This window comes from Mesoplodon densirostris, chromosome 2 (genome assembly GCF_025265405.1).
Source record: "Mesoplodon densirostris isolate mMesDen1 chromosome 2, mMesDen1 primary haplotype, whole genome shotgun sequence".
Lineage (NCBI taxonomy): Eukaryota > Metazoa > Chordata > Mammalia > Artiodactyla > Ziphiidae > Mesoplodon > Mesoplodon densirostris.
The window spans coordinates 32,924,202-32,945,814 of record NC_082662.1 but is presented as its reverse complement, the minus strand read 5'-3'; the positions used below and the strand labels follow the sequence as shown (position 1 = coordinate 32,945,814).

General features: G+C 44.0%; 1 protein-coding gene across 19 annotated transcripts in view; it reads right to left on the bottom strand.

Moving 5' to 3' along the window:
• MACF1 (microtubule actin crosslinking factor 1) overlaps nucleotides 1-21,613 on the bottom strand; it is a 330,003-nt gene that overhangs the window by 182,578 nt on the left and 125,812 nt on the right. For all 19 annotated transcript variants that reach the window (XM_060089544.1, XM_060089550.1, XM_060089543.1 and 16 more), the window contains one exon: nucleotides 17,462-17,554. In XM_060089544.1, coding sequence (XP_059945527.1) covers nucleotides 17,462-17,554 — 93 coding nt within the window. The remainder of the gene's footprint in view (nucleotides 1-17,461; nucleotides 17,555-21,613) is intronic.

Here is a 21,613-nt window from a genome sequence, read left to right as displayed (position 1 = left end):
CCAACCCCCGGGCCGCAGACCAGTACCAGTCCGCGGCTCGTTAGGAACCTGGCCACACAGCAGGAGGTGAGCGGCAGGCGAGTGAGCGAAGCTTCATCTGCCGCTCCCCATCGCTCACATTTCGCATTACCGCCTGAAACACCCCCACCCCCTCCCACACCCCTATCCATGGAAAAATTGTCTTCCATGTAACTGGTCTCTGGTGCCAAAAAGGTTGGGGACCGCTGCTCTAGGGAATACAATTAGAATGGAAATCCTAGGTCACAGACTATTGGCATTTTTAAATTCTCCTAAATACTGCCAAACTACTGTCAAATAACAATACCAATTTATATTTCTATCCACAAGGGTGTGAAGAGGTTTTTCCATCATTCTGCATCTTCACCTACGCTCTGTATTTTCAAACATTTTATTTTCTGCCAGTCTGAGGGGTATAAAATTGCATCCTGTTGTTGTTTTGAGTTTTATATCTTTGATTGCTAGTGAGAAAGACTCCTGTGTATGAGGCATTTGGGTTTTCTTTTTTTGTGAACTGCTTATTCCTGGGCTTTCCCCTATTTTTCTACTAGTGTGTTTACCTTTTTCTTGTTTATTTATAGGAATTATTTAAATAATATTAATAACGAACATCTATTGTGTTTTACTTGAATTTACTCATATAATTCTCACAACAACCCTACAGAGTACATACTACTCTTATCCTCAGTTTACAAATGAGGTAACTGTGCCACAGAGAATTTAAGTAACTTGCCCCAAGGTACATGGCTACTAAGCAGTAGAGCTGGAATTCAAACTCAGCCAATCTGGCTCCACACTCTTAACCACATCACCTATACTACACTTCATATATTCGGGACATTAGTCCTTTTTCAGTATATGCACTATATAATTCTACAATTATTTTTAACTTTCCATCTCAAGGAACTAGAAAAAGAAGAACAAATGAAGCCAAAAGTTAGTAGAAGGAAGGAAATAACAAAGATTAAGAGCAGAAATAAATGAAATAAAGACGAAAAAGACAATAGAGAAGATCAACAAAACTAAGAGCTGGTTCTTTGAAAAGATAAACAAAATTGACAAGCCTTTAGCTAGACTCACCAAGAAAAACAGAGGAGACAAATAAAATCAGAAATGAAAGAGGAGATGCTACAAATGATACCACAGAAAGATCAAGGATCATAAAAGACTGCTATGAAAAATTACACACCAAGTTGGACAACCTAGAAGAAATGGATAAATTCCTAGAAATATACAACCTACCAAGACTGAATCATGATGAAATAGAAAATCTGAACAGACTGATTACTAGTAAGGAGATTGAATCAGTAATCAAAAACCTCCCAACGAGGGCTTCCTTGATGGCGCAGTGGTTGAGAGTCCGCCTGCTGATGCAGGGGACACGGGTTCGTGCCCTGGTCTGGGAAGATCCCACATGCCGTGGAGCGGCTAGGCCCGTGAGCCATGGCCGCTGAGCCTGTGCTCCGCAACGGGAGAGGCCACAACAGTGAGAGACCCACGTACCGCAAAAAAAAAAAAAAAAAAAAAAAAAAGACAATAATAATAATAAAGATAATAATAAACACATTACATGTTAATAATATAAATAACAATTTGACAAAAATACATTTTCCAAAACAAATTAGTGAGAAGAGCAGCAAAAAGCAAATCAAATCCCAGAAAAACAACTTTCCATTTGAAATGGAAAATATCAAATATATACCAAAAAAGGCAGAATGGTATTATGAACTCCTATGTACCCATCACCCAGTTTCAACCATATCAACTCATAGCTAATCTTGTTTCATCTACACTCCACCCACTTCACCCCTCCCCTATTATTATGAAGCAAATCCCACACTATCATTTCCTCCAAAAACACTTCAGTATGTATCTCTAAAAGGACTCTTTTTTTTAAACATAGCCACAACACCATTGTTATACCTGAAAAATAATGATTCTTTGGTAATATTTTCAATTAAGTAAAATTTTTTGAAAGGAACTTCTCTCGTGGCGCAGTGGTTAAGAATCCGCCTGCCAATGCAGGGGACACGGGTTTGAACCCTGGTCCGGGAAGATCCCACATGCTGCGGAGCAACTAAGCCCATGCGTCAAAACTACTGAGCCTGCGCTGTAGAGCCCACAAGCCACAACTACTGAGTCCATGTGGCACAACTACTGAAGCCCGTGCACCTAGAGCCCATGCTCTGCAACAAGAGAAGCCCACGCACCGCAACGCAGAGTAGCCCCCACTTGCTGCAACTAGAGAAAGCCCGCGGGCAGCAACAGAGACCCCACGCAGCCAAAAATAAATAAATAATTTTTTTTTTTTTTAAGAAAATTCCTTTCTTAAATGAAGCTCTAACTGTAACTTTAACTGCTACATTCCTCCAATAGTATCATCTGGTTAATTTTGCTTTCTTCTTGTAATACAAAGCCAGTATTAGTAAAACTACTTTCCCTATAATGAAAGAGGAGAAATGGGAAAGGGATACTTATAACTGAAAAGGCTCAGCCCAGAAAATAATATACCTACTGATTTCCTTCTCATCATTCCTAGCCCCAGAGTTATCTGACTATTCACCTGAAATCTAAGGATTTGTGGCAAGGGCAATGGTATACAGCCAATTTTCCATCAACAGAATCCACTAACAATTGGCAGTGGAGCCAAGACAGAGAAAAGAAAAGGATTTTCAACAATTTTCCTTGTTCCATTAAGTCAGGTATTATGGCTATTGATGGCAGCTGGGAGTAGGGAGCCCTCCTGAGAGACGGAACGGACCAGCGAAGGCCTTTGTCTGACATCAAAGTACAACTGCTGTTAACTCGCTCCCGTCCGGCTCCAAATCAGAGTCTACTTATTCTGAAAACCATTTTTGTCCCCTGGCCCCTGTCATCCTGTTTCTCTTGTTAACTGTTTCCTGTCAAGAGAAAAATCAACTCTACCAGGTGAACAGAAAAGCAGACCATCTGTCTTCTATTACCTAAACCCGGCACTCAGCAAGCATCAGAATCAGTTCCCATTTCTCTCTATCCTGAAAAGAAACAAACCCACTGCCAAGTTTCCGTGCAGCCGGAGCCTGGCCCCACTCCCATCACCATGCCCTGGAGTGATCAACGGGAGAGACAAGGCGGCCTGAGTTATGCCAAGGACAGACACCACTCTGAAGCTCGAACTGTTTCTGCGGAGGGTTATTACCCTGACATGTTAAAGACAAAACAAAGCGAGCACCAACAAACAAACAAAAAATCAACCCTGTTGAAGCGCCTGCTGCCCCTCTCCGCGAAGGAGCTGGTGTGTGACGAGCAGCGGCCCTCTTCTGACCCCCGTGTCCTACCAGGGCTCTCACTCCAGTCAGATGCTCTCGCCTTGTGGTGCAATCCACATTTCACAGGAGGTCTGCAGTGTCAAAACACGCTGCCCTGTCTCTCAGCTGACGCTGTCCCCAGGCCGTGTGAACAGCCTGCCAGGGAGGGGGCAGCTCCCTGAAGACAATGCCTTCAGAGACCAAAGAGGGTCTGAGGCCCCTGTGACCTTAAGGACTTTCATCCTGAAGGGATTTCACACTTATCTTGAGAAGTCACTTCTTATCTGTCATACAGAATGGTCAGCCTGTGGTCCCTGCATCACCTGATGGACACAGAGCCTCAGAGACTTGTCAGCCTTCTGAGCTGACTCCGGGCCACCTAGTTTTTCTGCCTGGGCCATCACTGAGTAGTCTGGTTGTCTGCTCTCAAGGGGTAGCTGGGACGGGATGTAGAGCCTGGCTGCCCAGAAAACGCCACACACCAGTATGATTCTCATACTGAGCAGCCCAAGAATCACACTGCTGTTGATTCTGTTAAACTACAGATCAGAGTCTACTCCCACCAATCTTTTCTTTTTTCTTTTTTTTTTTTTTGCTGTACGCGGGCCTCTCACTGCTGTGGCCTCTCCCGTTGCGGAGCACAGGCTCCGGACACACAGGCTCCGCGGCCATGGCTCGCGGGCCCAGCCGCTCCGCGGCATGTGGGATCTTCCGGGATCGGGGCACGAACCCGTGTCCCCTGCATCGGCAGGCGGACTCTCAACCACTGCGCCACCAGGGAAGCCCTCACCAATCTTTTCTTGGAGACTCCTCACAGAGTTGTCCAGAACCTTCCTGCTCCAGGGTGGAGATCCCACATCAAAAGCACCAGAGTCATGTATGGGCCGTTATCTAGAACTGATTTCCACTAGGAGTCCCTTCACATTTTATACTCCAAACTTTCTGAAAGTCTCACACCGAATTATAAGAATGTATCCTAAATCATCGTGATGCCTCCACAGCTTCAACTTTAACCCCAGGAATATCAAAGGAGCGGTCAGTTCAGCAGTTGGTTCTGCCACAACTACTCTACATCTGTTCTGTACAAAGATAAAAGGTGACTTTGACATTCCCTCTTATCCGATGAACCTCAAATACACCCCCCCCGCAGCCTCACTGCCTCCCTTTCTACTTTAACACACACACACACACACACACACACACACACACACGCACGCACACACATTTTTATATGGAAAAGCCCAAGGATGCCTCCTGCCCAACCGCATAATAAATATTTTTCAATGGCCATCTTTTCCTCCAACTGTTTGGAGTCTCCAAACTCTGTAACAACAAAGGGCACTGAAATGGGCCTATCCATGGGGGAAATTCATCACCCAAAAGGTCATTTTAAGCACAGATCAGCTTAAAATTTATGTCTCTCCTCAGCCTCATACTGTTGATGATTAGCAGGGCACCTGTAGGTGGGCCACACTGTCTGCTCTGCAGACATCAGGGCAGCTGCCCACAGCCTAGCAAGGAAAATGCCATCCTCCGTCTTCCACCTCTTGCCGCGCTGGGAGCCTAAGTTTTTATTTCTTCTGCTGCAGAGACTTAACATGCCAATAAAAGTTCTTCAGTCACTGATGAATTATAACTTTAGTCACCTACACAATCACACCCCTATGTGACAGACCAGACCCTGTGCCACCCAGGGTCTTGCTGAGTCTCCTTCCCTCTCAGTGTTCAGAGCTCTTGAATTCCCACTTGCTCCTTGACCCCTAAAAACATTCACAGCACCCACCACCTAAAACTACCACCACCTCCACTTATGTCTGAATATATATCTCACAAACAAAAACATGTCAGAGCCATAAATAAGTCCAATCAGAAAGCAAACTGTTTCTAGCCTTGAACTTTCAAACTGCCCTAACTCCCTCTCTACCCCCCCTCCCCCCAGCTCTGGACTAATCTCCAGATAAATCCATGCTCCTCTCCTCTAATGCTGGAATTAGGAACCAAAGGAGGACTAGCCTCTCCACCTAAACACATACTGAATGGGTGTTGCCATTAGCAGTGTCCCCAGGGGGGGGAATTACATCAGCTCCAATAAGAACATCATTCTCCAGGGAGAAGAACAACCACCCCTCAGCCCTTCCACACTCATTTTGGAGTCAGCCAGGCCTCCCCATCACCTCCGTGCCATACCACAACTTCCGACAGCAGGGACGTGCCATACCACAACTTCCGACAGCAGGGACGCTGATAAACAGACCTGTTGAGAGTTAAGTATTACCTAGCACTGCAGCTGGAGAGATAACCCCACCAGATAGCTCGAGCAATTATGCGGCATGGTTACCCAGAGTCAGGGATTCCCCAGAGACCACAAGACAGTTTCAAGCATCAAGGGGCAGACCTGAAATAGATTTTGCTTGCCAAGGGCAGCAGTCGCTAACTACTAGTACTTGACTAACAGGTCAAGTTTGAGAAGCAGCACCAAGCTCCTCACTGCTCGCCACATTCCACTCTCATAAGTTTGAGGCCAGTAATACAAACCGCTGTTTGACTACCCCTTGAACATGCCCACCTACCTCCTCCAGACCCCCTAAGGGGGTGGGGCTTGCCTCCAGAGAAAGGGTGCCATCCTCTTCTGAGAAGGACGTGGAGCTCTTTTCAGGCTCTGTATCTTTAGGCTGGACCCCTCGTAAGTGCAGCCTGTCGCTGCCATAGCCAGAGGAGGAGGGCAAGATGCTCTCAGTCAGGCCACTGATGGATAGATCACTCTGAGAAGCAGGCAGTCTAGGAACCTGGGGCGGCACTCGACCCACGTGGGCAGGCTCTGTGCAGCTCTGGCCCCTCGACTGGGCCGGCAGTGATGAAGGAGAACGTTCCACAATCCAGGCACCTGTCTGAGGGGCACTTAAAATGCCCTTGGTTCCTCCCCCTACACTCCATCCCTCGGAAAGATGGTCTTGACTTCCTGTGTCGGTGGGGCAGTCTGTCCTGGGGAAAGTGTTGCTCCCAAATCCAAGCTGAGTATCTCCTTTCTCCACTGCAGTCCGTCCATGCAAAGGCAGCAGCACGGCCCTGCTGCTGCAGGATGCTGCCCTCGGAAATTCCACCAGTTGGCTCACTGACTTCTCACAGTTCCTTTCTGCGGGGTTATCGAGCAGGTGAGCGATGACAGTCATCCCCTCTTCCAGGGAATCCCAGACCCCTCTGGCAACTGATGACTCATCCTCTAACAAAAGCTGAGCAGTCTGGATCTCCCCCTGGAATCTCTCCTTCACCTGCACGATCATCCCCTGATCTCCCACCCCTGAGTCGGGGGCCGAGTCCCCAGGCAGTAAAATGTCTGTTGGGGGTGGCTCTACCCCTCCCACTCCTTCCTCCTTTTGGAGACTCACTGTTAACTTCGTCAGGGTTTCCGTCTCTTCGATGACTCCAGTTCCTTGCAAGGGTTCTTCCTCACGAGGGACCTCTGGAGTAGGGGTTTTCTTCCCCCTCCACTTCCTTTTGAACCGAACCCTTTTCTTAGGAGATATGGGAGTCTTCTCAGGAACAGCTATTGAATCTTTCGGCTCCTTAACACAGCCCAGCGAATTTCCCATTGCCTTCCTCTCCTAATCTCAGCAAAAACGCAGCTAAGCCAGTCCTGGGATCCCAGAGAAATCCCAACCTTGGCTTCATCGGATTAGATGCACGTTTAAAAACATGCACTAGGCCGGCGATCCCTCCAGTTCTTCCTCCCTCCCCGCCTCTCTCTGTCTCTTCCAGCCGCTGCCGATTCAGACAGCCATCTTACAGGCTCAGAGCTGCAACAAGACAAATTCAAAGCATCTCACTGCAGTTCAGAAATCACTTGACCTAAAAGCAGACAGAAACCGGATTGGCTGCAGCTTCCTCTCTCCAAATATGAGGTAATTGGAGCACTGCCTTCAGAAACACAAACAGAAAGCAGAAAGGAGCTAGAAACCAGGGGAAGGGAGGAAATAGGGAGGGCAGGAAGGAGGGAGGGAATGTAAGAGTAAATGGAAAAGGGAGGGGGAAAGAAAAGAGGCCCTGGGAGAAGGTAACGTGAAGGAAGGAGGAGGAGAAAGAGGGGGAAAAGCAAGCCAGCGGCTGGGAGCAACCAGGAAGGGAAGGGCCAAGAGGAACCAGGGCCGGGGACTATGGCCCCCAAACTGTGAAGTGAAACAGATTTCAATTGCTGCACCAAGATGTCCAAAAGAAAATATCAAGCAGGATTAACATACTCTCGATTTTTTCAGGTCAGAAACAATAAAATTATAACCAGAAGAGAGACCAGAGCGTAATCCTCATAGTTACAAAAAGAAACACAAGCTTTAAAGATCTAGTCTCCTGTAGCATTTATTTCCCTACTTTTGAGAGAGAGAAAGAGAGAGAGAGACATCTGTTAATTCTTCTGGCCAATGACACACAGAGGAAAAACCTGGAAATCGGCTTTGAGTACAGTATATGGATGCTCGGTAAAAAGGATACCACTTCCATATACAACAGAGAAGCAGCGTTTCTGCTGAGCAATACTTGACGTGAATGTCCAACAGTAATTACTGCTACTACTGACAGCTAACATGTTTTTACATTTGTCATGTGCCACGCCCCATGCTAAGCTATAGATTGTCTCATTTAATTCCCACAGTAACCAAATGAAGTCAAAACTATTATTTTACACTTTACAGATAAAGAAACTGAGGTTCAAGAAAGTGGATTCCTTTGCTCAAGGCTACACAAAGTGGCAAAGCCAGAACATGAACCCCTGGTTAAGACTTTGAACTTCAAACCCTTGTTACACTGCCTTCTACCTGCAGCAGGGATGGAAGTCTGTACTCAGTTAAGTAAAACAGGAAGATACTCCACTGTTTTGAATTGGCAACTAGACTCACATGGACCAAGGGCTGAAACAAAAAGATAACTCTTGATCTTTGGGAGTAACAGAGGAAGTCACTAAAATGAGGCCCAGATGGTTTTTACTCAAATTGCAGCGGGGCAGGAAGTCTGAATTAAAGGTCTAAAAAGTTGGTGGGACCTCCCTGGTGGTGCAGTGGATAAGACTCCGTGCTCCCAATGCAGGGGGCCCGGGTTTGATCCCTGGTCAGGGAATTAGATCCTATATGCATGCCGCAACTAAGAGTTCTCATGCCACAACTAAGGAGCCCGCGAGCCACAACTAAGACCTGGTGCAACCAAATAAATAAATTAATTAAATAAATATTTTAAAAAATAATTACAGGAATTACTTTAAAGCTCATCTTTAAAAAAAAAAAAAAAAAGTCTAAAACGTTGGATTCAAAAACCACCCTGTTGTGCCAGTGGGATTCGCCCACCCCAGTTTTTTTTAGTATAGCGTGTGACAGGTAAGATGACAGCACAATCCAAAGGGCTCCAAGTGGAGTGGAAGGACAGAGCTTACATGTGTTTCCTCCTGGTCAAATCTACTTATTCTATACCGAAAGGATCCAGACCACACTGCGGAGAGAAATAGTCGACCTGGTTCTACGTAAGCCTACCCACCTCTCCTGGAGACCTGAAAAAGTGCCCGCCACCAAAGGAAAGCAATAAGAACCCCTAAGCAACAGCTCTTCCACAGCACTTCTGAGACCCTACTGATGCCCCATCTGCCTCACCATTGCAGGAGGTGTTCTTTCTCCCCTAAGCCTTTACAAAGGCTGACTGTGAAGCTGTAGCACCCTCTGATGGCCATTGTAAACCACAGCAAGAAACAAGACAAGGAGGTTAGCATGAGAGAGAAACTCAGTCAGACTCCAGAAAAATCACTTAATCGGCAAAACATGTGACGTGACAGTATAATTCTCCAGGCAGGCACCAGGCCTCTACTCCGTCAACGAAGAGCGCTGAACTGTGGAACTTCTCAGATGTACACCCCAAGGCTCAAGCTTGAATTTTGCTCATGAAATACAAGCAAACTGAATTCTTGAAAACGATCAACTCAGGGGCAAGAGACAGCCTCTGGATATGAGCGCTGCTGCTGCAGTTTTCTCTAACAGACGGGCCTGACAGAGCTGAGCAGATTACTTCTAGGAGCCTTTTCTTTCTTAAACTTCTGCCTATGTTGGGCAAATCAGGCTTTCATTTCCTTCTGCTCCAGAGGAAAACTGGTCTAGGAAAAGAGCAGAGAGTTCAGCAAGGTAGACCTAGGTTCAAATTCCCACTTCTGTTAACTCAGTAGCTAAGTAACTATCTTGCTAAGTGATTCAGTCTCCTTACCTCTAAAACATGGATGCTACCCCTTACTTAATGGGGTTGTAGAGAGGGTTCATGGGATGGTGTCTTGAAAGTGCTTGGCTCCCTGCCTGGTCTATGGTAAGTCCCTTTTCTCCTCATTTACTACTGGAGCTAAGAGGTATGAGGCACTCCACCACCACCAGGGTCCTAATATACTCTTTTTCTTGATTAGGCTCTAAGGAAAGTAGCTATGTTCTAACGTCCAAAGTTTAGGTGCTTGTTTTTCTCCATAGGGGGCGCTGCTTCCCCTAGTTTACTGAGTAAGTTAACTGATCACAAGGGCTTTCCCCTGGACCTTCTTCTCATCTAGCCTGAACTCTCAACACATGGCCAGCTGCCTTCTGGGAGAGCAGATTTCTAGTGCCCACATATTTTTCACGTCTTCTCCTTTGGCTTTTTCTAGTTAACTGTTTACTGCCCATAGGTCTCCCATAGAGACAGCGGGCATGAAAGACTCCAGAGCAAAAAACGTCATTCATTCACTCCACCAGCATGAATGATGCCTCATCTACATGCCAAGCACTAAGTGTCATAAAATACACACAAATGTAAACCCAACGAAGACCACTCTTGACCTAAACTCCCAGACTTCTTAAATTTCAGAGTGCTATACATACACGAGTATTTAATAAACATTTGAAAGTTGGAAAGCTAATTTTGTCAGATTCTGATTTTTAAAGAACTTATCTTCTAGAAAAATCATAAATCCTAACATGAACCTTAAAACAGGCCTGGACAAAACCAAGAGATAAGAAATCCTATTATTAGTATCTGGATGTATAACCTAAAAAAGTCAGTTGGGAAGTCAAAGAGCAATATAGCTGAGAAGTATATATAATAGAAAAGAGTGGACTAATGTAGATTCTTTAACAGGGAGTATCATAACGATGCTATAGCAGAGGAAGACCCTTCTGACAGAGATTAGAATACAGAGGAATAAAAAGAAAAAGAACTAAACATCACGGACCTACCATATAGCACAGGGAACTATATTCAATACCTTGTAATAACATATAATGGAAAAAATCTGAAAAGAATATGTGTGTGTGTGTGAATTTCTTTGCTGTACACCTGAAACACTGTAAATCAACTATAGTTCAATAAAAAATAAAATAAAATAATAATTTTAAAAGCAAAAAAAAAAAAGTCAGTTGGTCTCTGTGTTTCAGTTTGCTCATCTGAACAATGGGCACAGGAAAACAGACATCACAGTCTATTTATCTGGTCTACCTACCCCACAGCTTCGAGGAGACCAATTTCATACAATATCCATTCATTTAACAAATACTTATTGAGTGAAACAAATAACCACGTTACACAGCAGTATGTGTCACACAACCCTGTAAGTCATACTGGCCTTCTCAGACTGACTGAAAAAATGAAAAGTATACTGGAAAAAAAAAAGCATATATAAAAGCAAATATAAAATATTAACATCTGTTTAATTTTGAAGGTGACTACACACATGAAGATCTGTTACATACTTTTCTGTACTTCTCCGGGTAATTAAAAATTTCATAATTAAAAACTAAAATCGGGGGACTTCCCTGGTGGTTCAGTGGTTAAGAATCCGCCTGCCAATGCAGGGGACACAGGTTCATTCCCTGGTCCAGGAAGATCCCACATGCCACGGAGCAACTAAGCCCGTGTGCCACAGCTACTGAGCCTGTGCTTGAGACCCCGTGCTCTGCAACAAGAGAAGCCACTGCAGTGAGAGGCCCATGCACTGCAACGAAGAGTAGCCCCCGCTCGCCTCAACTAGAGAAAGCCCACGTGCAGCAACGAAGACCCAACACAGCCAAAAATAAATAAATAAATAAAATTAAAAAAAAAAAAAAAAAAACTAAAATCGGGACTTCCCTGGTGGCGCAGTGGTTAAGAATCCGCTTGCCAATGCAGGGGACTCAGGTTTGAGACCTGCTCCGGGAAGATCCCACATGCCATGGAGCAACTAAGCCCGTGCACCACAACTACTGAGCCTGCGCTCTACAGCCCGCAAGCCACAACTACTGAGCCTGAATGCCGCAACTACTGAAGCCCACGCACCTAGAGCCCACGCTCGCAACAAGAAGCCACCACAATGAGAAGCTCACGCGCGGCAACTAGAGAAAACCCTTGCACAGCAATGAAGACCCAACACAACCAAAAAATAATAATAATAAAATCCTTAAAAAAAAAAAAGAATACATTCTCCTGCAAACTAAAACCACAAGGAGATACCATTTCACACCCACTATGATGGCTATAATCTAAAAGACAGACAATTACAAGGATATGGAAAAACAGGAACTCTCACAATTGAGCTAGTGGGAATATAAAATGGTTCAGCCACTTTGGAAGACAGTTTGGCAGTTTCTTAAAAAGTTATATATAAATCTACCCTATAACCCAGCAATTCCACCCATAGGTATATAGCCAAGAGAAATGAAAATATACATCCACACAAATATTCAAATCAACGATATTTATAACAGCCAAAAAATGAAAACAACCCAAATGTCCATCAACTGCTGAATAAACAAAATATATGGTATATCCATACAACAGAATACTCCTCAGCAATAAAGGAATTAAGTACTCATACATGCTACAACATAGATGAATCTCAAAAATATTATGTTAAGTGAAAGAAGCTAGACACAAAAGAGCACCTATTGTAAGATTCCATTTAAATGAAATGTCTGGAATAGGCAAATCTGTAGAAACAAAAAACATATTAGTGGTTGCCTAAGGCTGGGGATGGGAATGGAGAATAACTATAAATAGACAAGAAGGACCTTCGTGGGATGATGAAAATGTTCTGAAATTGGCTTATGGTGATGGTTATACAACTCATAAAAATCACTGAATTACACAATGAAAATGCGTCAATTTTATGGTACATAAATTATACCTCAATAAAGTTTTTTAAAAAGAATGTATTTTCTTAAACAAACAATAGAATGATAACCAAAAGATGTTTTAAAACAATTAGCTAACTATATGGAAAGGGAAGAAACAGAATGGAGGGGGCAGAGATGAAAGCTAGACTTCACTGAACACACCTTGTGTTCACTTTTTAAAATTTCCCTTTGGAACAATGTATATGGTCTATAAAACATAAAATAAAATTGAAAGGGAAAAAAACAATCCTTAAAAACTGAAGGAACATAAAAACAAATGAACCTAATTGTGTATTGAATTAATGGCTTAACAACACAGAGAGAAGTTACTTCAAATGACTATAAAACAAAATTATTTGTACGTCCTTAGGAGATCAACATTAAGGACAAAAAGAACCGCAAAGAAATCACAAATTTTTCAGTAATCGTGTTGTTAATAATAACGCTGTCATTTTATTTTGATTCAAATATATTACATATAATATATATGACTTTCTATATACGCTATAATATATATATGATTTTATGTATGCGTGCATCCGTGTGCTTGTGTGTGTATGAAAAAGGGAAAAAGTAATGTGTTACTTAGATAGCATCAAGATTTTCAGCATAAGAAAAAAAAGGATACAAACATAAAGTCAAAGAAGTTGAATAAAACTCTGTAATTCTGGGCCTCCCTGGTGGCGCAGTGGTTGAGAGTCCGCCTGCCGATGCAGGGGATACGGGTTCGCGCCCCGGTCTGGGAGGATCCCATATGCCGCGGAGCGGCTGGGCCCGTGAGCCATGGCCGCTGAGCCTGCGCGTCCGGAGCCTGCGCTCCGCAGCGGGGGAGGCCACAACAGTGAGAGGCCCGCATACCGAAGAAAAAAAAAAAAAAAAACTCTGTAATTCTAAGTTTGAATTAGAAACATCATTATAAATTCCTGATTTTTTTAAAAGAGAAAAATACAAGTGTTAGCGAGCTCTGTCCATAGAAAACGCCTAGAGACAGTGGCCAACCCGGTAGCACTCAGACTGTTGTCAACAAAGAATTTCAGTTCCTTGGAGAAATCGCTAATCCCAGGCCCGAAACAGGAAATATACAAAAAATATCTGGAACAGCTCTTCACACAAGAAATAAAGGACATTATCAAAGACTATGGGGATCATGACAAAGGACGCAGAGTCAACCTGAAAAAAGTCATTGGCCAAAGATGGAGCTGAGTATTAGGAAAAATGACACCTGTATTTGATTAGAACACATTTAAGTCTGTTAAAAATCCATGAGTCACACTGATACTAAAGGAAAATAAATATCAACAAAGAAACTTTCATTGGTCTTTGGAGAAACTTAGAGAATCAACTAATTATTCTGAAAACTGGTAAAACAGGGAAAGATGAAAGATTTATCTTTGTATCTTGCCTTTCCTATAGGAGCTATCTCTCAGGGTAATGGATAAAGTAAAATTCTACTTTACAAAAGAATTATGGAATTTTGAGTATCACCATTTTGCAACTTCTAATGAAATAATGGAACTAGCAATGACAAACAGTAGCTGCTAAAGTTTTCGGGGAAGAGCTAACAGTGAGTGGATCTACAATGGATGGATCAGGCTGGTAACACCTGAACCCACTAATCAAACTTAACATCATGAAAAGACAGACAACAGACATTATGTGCCTTCTGATGTGTAGCAATAAAAGTATACAACTCGGGACTTCCCTGGTGGTGCAATGGTTAAGAATCCGCCTGCCAATGCAGGGGACACAGGTTCAATCCCTGGTCCGGGAAGATCCCACATGCCACAGAGCAACTAAGCCCGTGCGCCACAACTACTGAGCCTGAGCTCTAGAGCCCGTGAGCCACAACTACTGAACCCACATGCCGCAACTACTGAAGCCCACGCTCTCTAGGGCCCGTGTGCCACAACTACTGAGCCCGCTTACTGCAACTACTGAAGCCCATACGCCTAGAGCCCATGCTCCACAACAAGAGAAGCCACGGCAATAAGAAGCCCACACACCGCAACGAAGAGTAGCCCCCACTCGCTGCAACTAGAGAAAGCCCACACGCAGCAATGAAGACCCAACACAGCCAAAAAAAAAAAAAGTATACAACTCAACATCACCATCCTTGCCCGCCCCCCCACACACACAAAAAAGGGAAACTGAGTATGATCCAGCCTCAGGTCTAAAACACCAGTTTACAGGCAACACAAGAGAGGGATGGAGGATGCTGTTGGAAAAAACATCCCAGAGATGCCACCATCATCTTTACATAAATTGCATAGGACAAAAGTCCTGATTTATTCAACAAACCAAAAGCGGAGAAAAAGAGGAGGGGAAAATTTAATACATGTGTGGACTTTGTTTGGATTCTGATTCAAACAAGCCATTTTTTAAATGAGATAACTGGGGAAATCTGAACAATGCTCAGATATTCAATGATTTTAAGAAATTACTGATTTTTACAGTTATAACACTGTGGTTTGCTTAAATGAAGAGTCTTTAAGAGATACACACCGAAATATTTACAGATGAAATTATATGATGTCTGGGACTCCTTTCAAAATAACCTACTGGGGGGTTTGAGGAGTGGATCAGGATATAGACAAAATAACAGTGGCCATGAGTTAGTAACTGTAGGGCTAGGTGATGGGTACATGGTGGTTCTATACTATTTTCTCTGCTTTTATATACGTTTGAAATTTTTCATAACAAATTTTTAAAGAGAGAGTAAGAGAGAACATTTTCCTGATGCGGTGTTCAGTTAAGGAACATTACCACCATCTCCTCTGTCCCAGGAAAATTTTAATTAGCCAGTTCAATTTTCATTCCTTGACCCCTGAATTGCCCGTCAGGAGAAACAAAGACCCAGCGGACAGCTTCCTCTTACCTCACACCTATGAAGAATAACATTGGTCTCTCAAAGTGAAGGCAGGTTTGTGGTGAAATACAAACAACCAACCAAGTTTCTCTAAAAAACTCCTCTTTTCATAAGGGTGCCAAGAGGGTAACTCTATGAAAGCTCAGCAAAGTTCTTGTTCCCACCCTGCCAAGGCACACTGCCAAGTTCATGTTCGTGGTTATCCCTATATCCGAAGCATGCCTGAGGACACCCTGTGGTTCCACAAAAACACACGTTACCTCCACACTTTGCTAAGCCTACTTATGCTGCAGATTGCCAGCACTGGTTCCAAACCAGAGCCCCAAGAAATAAACCCTGAGCTCTCAGAATTTCCCAGATTCTCAGGAATTCTGAGACACCTGCTGTTCTGCCTTCACCCAGCAGGTGGCGCTGACTCCCCAACTGGGACATCACAGCAGCCACAGCCCTGGGAGTCACTGCCTTGAGATATTTATATTAGCTTTCTTTTCCCACCTGCTCAAGAAGTGCTCCCCTGGGACTTCCCTGGTGGCACAGTGGTAAAGAATCTGCCTATTGGCAGGGGACACAGGTTTGAGCCCTGGTCCGGGAAGATCCCACATGCCACAGAGCAACTAAAAGCCCACGCCACTACTGAGCCCGCACCCACGTGCCACAACTACTGAAGTCCATGTCTAGAGCCCGTGCTCCACAAGAGAAGCCACCGCAATGAGAAGCTCACACACCACAACCAAGAGTAGCCCCGCGCGCCACAACTAGAGAAAGCCCGCGCGCAGCAATGAAGACCTAATGCAGCCAAAAATAAATAAATTAATTAAAAAAAAAAAAAAGAACTGCTCCCTGTAATCGATCAGCCTTGTGTACAGCTGTTGGGTATAGGAGAACTGTCTGAGAAATAGTTTTGTTTAGTTGAGCTAACGTGATTCAAGATAGTCTACTTATAAAAATAGGGCTGTGATTTTCCAATAGCAATCCAGACTGGAAAAGGATTCACCTTCTTTGGGGGGACCAACAGGAAGGCTGTGTGACCATGTGAACACTAGCAACATGCCACTGTTCTTGGGTGTGATGGATGCTACAAGGTTTTGATTACAAACACATATACAAACCCATAGACCAAGGTGCTTGCTATGAACTGAATGTTTGTGTCCCCTCGAAATTCATATATTGAAGCCCTAACCCTGATATGATGGTATCTGGAGGTGGGGCCTTTGGCAGGTAATTAGGTTTAGATGAGGTCATGAGAGTGGAGCCCTCATAATGGGATTGATGTCCTTATAAAAAGATGAAGGGGGGGGTTTCCCTGGTGGCGCAGTGGTTGAGAGTCCGCCTGCGGATGCAGGAGACGCGGCTTCGTGCCCCGGTCCAGGAAGATCCCACGTGCCGCGGAGCGGCTGGGCCCGTGAGCCATGGCCGCTGAGCCTGCGCGTCCGGAGCCTGTGCTCCGCAACGGGAGAGGCCACAACAGTGAGAGGCCCGTGAACCGCAAAAAAAAAAAAGATGAAGGGACACAAGATCTCTTTCTCTGCACGCATGCCCCAAGGAAAGGTCATGCAAGGGCATAACTAGAAAAAGGGCCCTCACCAAGGAGCCGACCATGCTAGCTCTCTGATCTTAGACTTCCAGCCTCCAGGACTGTGAGAAATGAATGTTTGTTGTTTAAGCCACCCAGCCTATGGTGTTTCATTATAACAGCCTGAACTGACTAAGACAGCGCTACAATTAACTAGGCTTGTTTAAGATCATTAGAGAAGAGGAAAAGTCTACAACAAAGAAGGATTATAAGGCTTCGCTCCACCCTTCTAGAGCATCAAATCCAACATCTCTCCCCACCCCTCACATTCTGAGCCCCTGAAGAGCCAGTTTTGACTCAGCTGAGCAGACTTTTAATAACCAGACTGCCAATGAAAGGGCCAAAGCACAAACAAGTGAAAAAATCCCATTTCATCATGCAAATGATGAGGAAGTTCTGGGTTTATACTGCAAGAGCTTTGTCTCCAGGCCACCCTAATCTTCCTTTCCAACTCCTACTCTCACCCTCATTCACTGCCACATACAGAGAAGCAAGCCTCAGTGTGCCCTTGGAAGGCAGGGCAACCTCTAACTCTTTCTAGGCCATGTCCAAACCAAGCAACCAGGACCCCAAACTTCACAGACCCTACCTGGAAGTGCAAAATAATGGTCCAGATCAGGCCCAGGGTCAGCTTGGGGTTGCCATCTGTGATGTCATCGTTGCGAATATTCACAAGTTTCACCTGAAAAAGAAACAAAAGCTGGTCTCAGAGCTCTGTGACTTTTTTGTTTTGATTTCATTTTTATAGATTTTCATTATTTATATGCAATTAAATTGGGTTTTTCTGGTGTACAGTTCTGAGTTTTCACACATGTACAGATTTGTGTAAGTACCACCACAGTCAGGATAACAGAACAGGTACGTCAACCCAAAAAGGTGATCTCGAGCTGCCCCTTTGTAGTCAAACCCTGCCCCCACCCCTAAATCCTGGCAACCACTGATCTGTTCCCAATTTTGCTTTTTCCAGAATGTCATATAAATGGAATCACACAGTATGTAATCTTTTGATAATAGCTTTTTTTCACTCAGCATAATGTCCATGAGATCCCCATCCAAGTTGCTGCATGTAAAAACAGTTTGCTCCTTTTCATTGTGGAGGAGTATTCCACTATACCAATATACTACACTGTAATTATCCACTCATCTATGGAAGGACATTTGCGTTGTTTCCAGTTTGGGGCAATTATGAATAAAGCTCCTATATTTATGTACAGTTTTTTGTGCGAGCACATGTTTTCATTTCTCTAGGGTAAATTCCCAGGAGTGGGATTGCTGGGTCATATGGTGTATGTTTAACTTGATAAGAAGCTGCCAAACTGTTGGGTTGGCCAAAAGGTTTGTTCGTTTTTTTCCGTAAGATGGCTCTAGTAGCACTTAGTTGTCTTTAACTTCATTCAAAACAATTTTGTTAGATTGTATGTGACAGCTGTCATATCAGTGTGCGTTTAAAAAAAGGCATCAAAATTGGTGAATTTTTGTGTAACCATTTTAATGTTGAAGAAAAAAAGCAACATTTTGGCGAATTATGCTTTATTATTTCAAGAAAGGTAAAAATGCAACTGAAACCCAAAAACAAATTTGTGCAGTGTATGGAGAAGGTGCTGTGACTGATCGAACATGTCAAAAGTGGTTTGCGAAGTTTTGTGCTGGAGATTTCTCGCTGGATGATGCTCCACGGTCAGGTATACCAGTTGAAGTTGACAGCGATCACAGAGAGACATTAATTGAGAACAATCAACATTATACCACGCAGGACATAGCTGACATACTCAAAATATCCAAATCAAGCGTTGAAAATCATTTGCACCAGCTTGTTTATGTTCGCTTTGATGCTTGGGTTCCACATAAGTTAAGTGAAAAAAACTTTCTTGACCGTATTTCCGCCTGTGATTCTCTACTGAAACATAATGAAAACGTTCCATTTTTAAAACAAATTGTGATGGGCGATGAAAAGTGGATACTGTATAATAATGCGGAACAGAGGAGATTGTGGGGCAAGCGAAATGAACCACCATCAATCACACCAAAGTCCGATCTTCATCCAAAGAAGGTGATGTTGTGTACATGGTGGGATTGGAAGGGAGTCCTCTATTATGAGCTCCTTTTGGAAAACTAAACCATTAATTCCAACAAGTACTGCTCCCAATTAGACCAAGTGAAAGCAGCACTCGACAAAAAGCGTTCAGAATTAGTCAACAGAAAACTCATTATCTTCCATCAGGATAACGCCAAGACCATAAGTTTCTTTGATGACCGGAAAAACTGTTACAGCTTGGCTGGGAAGTTTTGATTCACCCACTGTACTCACCAGACATTGCACCTTCAGATTTCCATTTATTTAGGTATTTACAAAATTCTCTTAATGGAAAAAATTTCAATTCCCTGGAAGACTGTAAAAGGCACCTGGAACTGTTCTTTGCTCAAAAAGATAAAAAGTTTTGGGAAGATGGAATTATGAAGTTGCCTGAAAAATGGCAGAAAGCAGTGGAACAAGAGGGTGAATATATTTGTTCAATAAAGTTCTCGGTGAAAACGAAAAATGTGTCTGATTTTTACTTTAAAAGCGAAGGCACTTTTTGGCCAACCCAGTATCTTCCAGCGTGATTGTACCATTTTGCAATCCCACCAGCAAAGCAACCTTGCAAGCACATGCTATTATGAGTTGCTTTTTAATTAAGTCACCACAGCCCTGACTTTTTTCTTTTTCTTTCTTATTTCTTCAAGGTTGAAAGGGGGAGATCTGCCCCTTGTCCCTCACTGGTCTCTGGCCTGCTCCCGCCTACTTCCCCTCCTTTGTTGCAGACATCCCCACCTGCCCACACCTCCCATAGCATATGCTTTACTCCTGAAATCTCATTCCAGCAACACGATGTGCACAGACACACAGGCCCTTCCCCCACCAGGGTGACCAACCATCCCTGGATGCTGGAAACCGAGGGGTTTCCTGGGATGTGGGCCTTTCAGTGCTGAAACCAAGAGGGTCCTAGGAAAACCAGCCTCCTTCCACTTCCACCCCCACCCCTGCGAGTGTCTGCTGTACCCTCACGGAGGTCCTGACAACTGTGGCAAGCCGCCCTGAAGGTGCCCCCCCTTATCTCTTCAACTGAACCGAAATCTTTCATGTACTAAAGAACCCAACGACCTCAAACAGAAGCCTCACTTCTCCCTTACACTGTGGTGACCGGTGCTGTAGACTGACTGCTTGTGTCCCTCCAAAATTCATATGTTAAATCCTAACACCCAATCTGAAGGTATATGGAGGTGGGACCTTCTGGGGGTGACTAGGTCTTGAGGGAATGGAATTAGTATCTTTATCAGAGAGACCCAGAAAGCTCCCTCGACCTTTCCATCATGTGAGGTCACAGCTAAAAGCCATCCCTGAACCAGGACCTCACCAGATACCAAATCTGCCTTGATCTTGGACTTCCCAGTGTTCAGAACTGTGAGAAGTAAATTTCTGTTGTTTATAAGCCACCAGGGCTGTGATATTGTGTTACAGCAACCTGAAGGGCCAAGACACCTGGGCAAATTCTTTCCCTTTTCTGTATCTCAGTTTCCTCTTCTGTATATTGGGAGTGGGACAACCTGCTTCTGGTCTAAGTGCAAGGTTTTCTAACCACAAGCAGCCCACAGCTGGCAGGCTGGCAGTATCAGCCAAGTCCACGTTCCTCAGTCCCAACTCTGTCAGCTTTCCCCTTGTTTTCTGAAGTCTACCTTCCTTGGCCAAGCCACCTTCCAACCTCTGCCAATCTGTTCCTTGGAGACTTCACACCTAACTCCTACTTTTCCTACCTCATCTTCTATCACCTTTCTTGGTAATTGTCACACTCATCTCGATGACCCAAGTATCACCCATCTGTACAACTCGTCTGCCTTCCCACTTCTGATGACTTTCATTTTCACTCTGCTTTGGCCAGCTGCACAGCTACAACCTCACCATAAGCAAGAACTGACCTAGAGTTCTCTCTGCCCTTCTCTGTGTCCACTGTTAACCGCTCACATTTTTACTGTAGCCAAGTAACCAATCTCCTCTCCATCCTTACTTACACTGCTAGCTAATCAGTTCTTCTCAATTCACCTTTTGCCCATTAAGGCCCTCTCTGATTTTCTGTAACTCTACATACAGACATTCCAACGCTGCTCTCTCCGGTCCCCTAAACATGTCAGCCTCTGATGCTCCTACCTCTTTTCATTTATCAATTTATTCAACAAATATTTATTAAGTGCTGATTATGGACCATTCATGATGACAGGTGATGAAGATAAAAATGTTAAGTAAGATCACGTTCCCTGTCCTCACGGGCCTACAGTGCATTAGAGCAAACAGAGAAATAACAATAAAGTAATAAGTATTATATTAGAAGCAAACTGCTACAGGAGTACACAGAAAAAGAATTTCCCAAGTTAATGAGAATTACTGGTAAGAGTGACAAAAATGAACTAACTCCAAAAATATGTGTACCATCTAAGGTCATCGTGACCGGTGCTGTTGCCTGGCGACTGTAGCTATACCAAATCTTTCCAAACAGCTCTCTAGGCAGATGATCTCTGACTCCCTTATCCATCCACCTTCCTCCTCTCCACAAACTTTCTCTGTGTCTTTATCCCTCCTTCCTTCCTCCTCCCTGTATCTCAGAAGAGGCATTTTTTCCATTCTTTTTCAAAGAAACCACGTCAGCTATGCTCTGTATCTCATCCCTCCATCCCTGGGCTTGGTTCCATCAATTAGGAAGCAATGGGA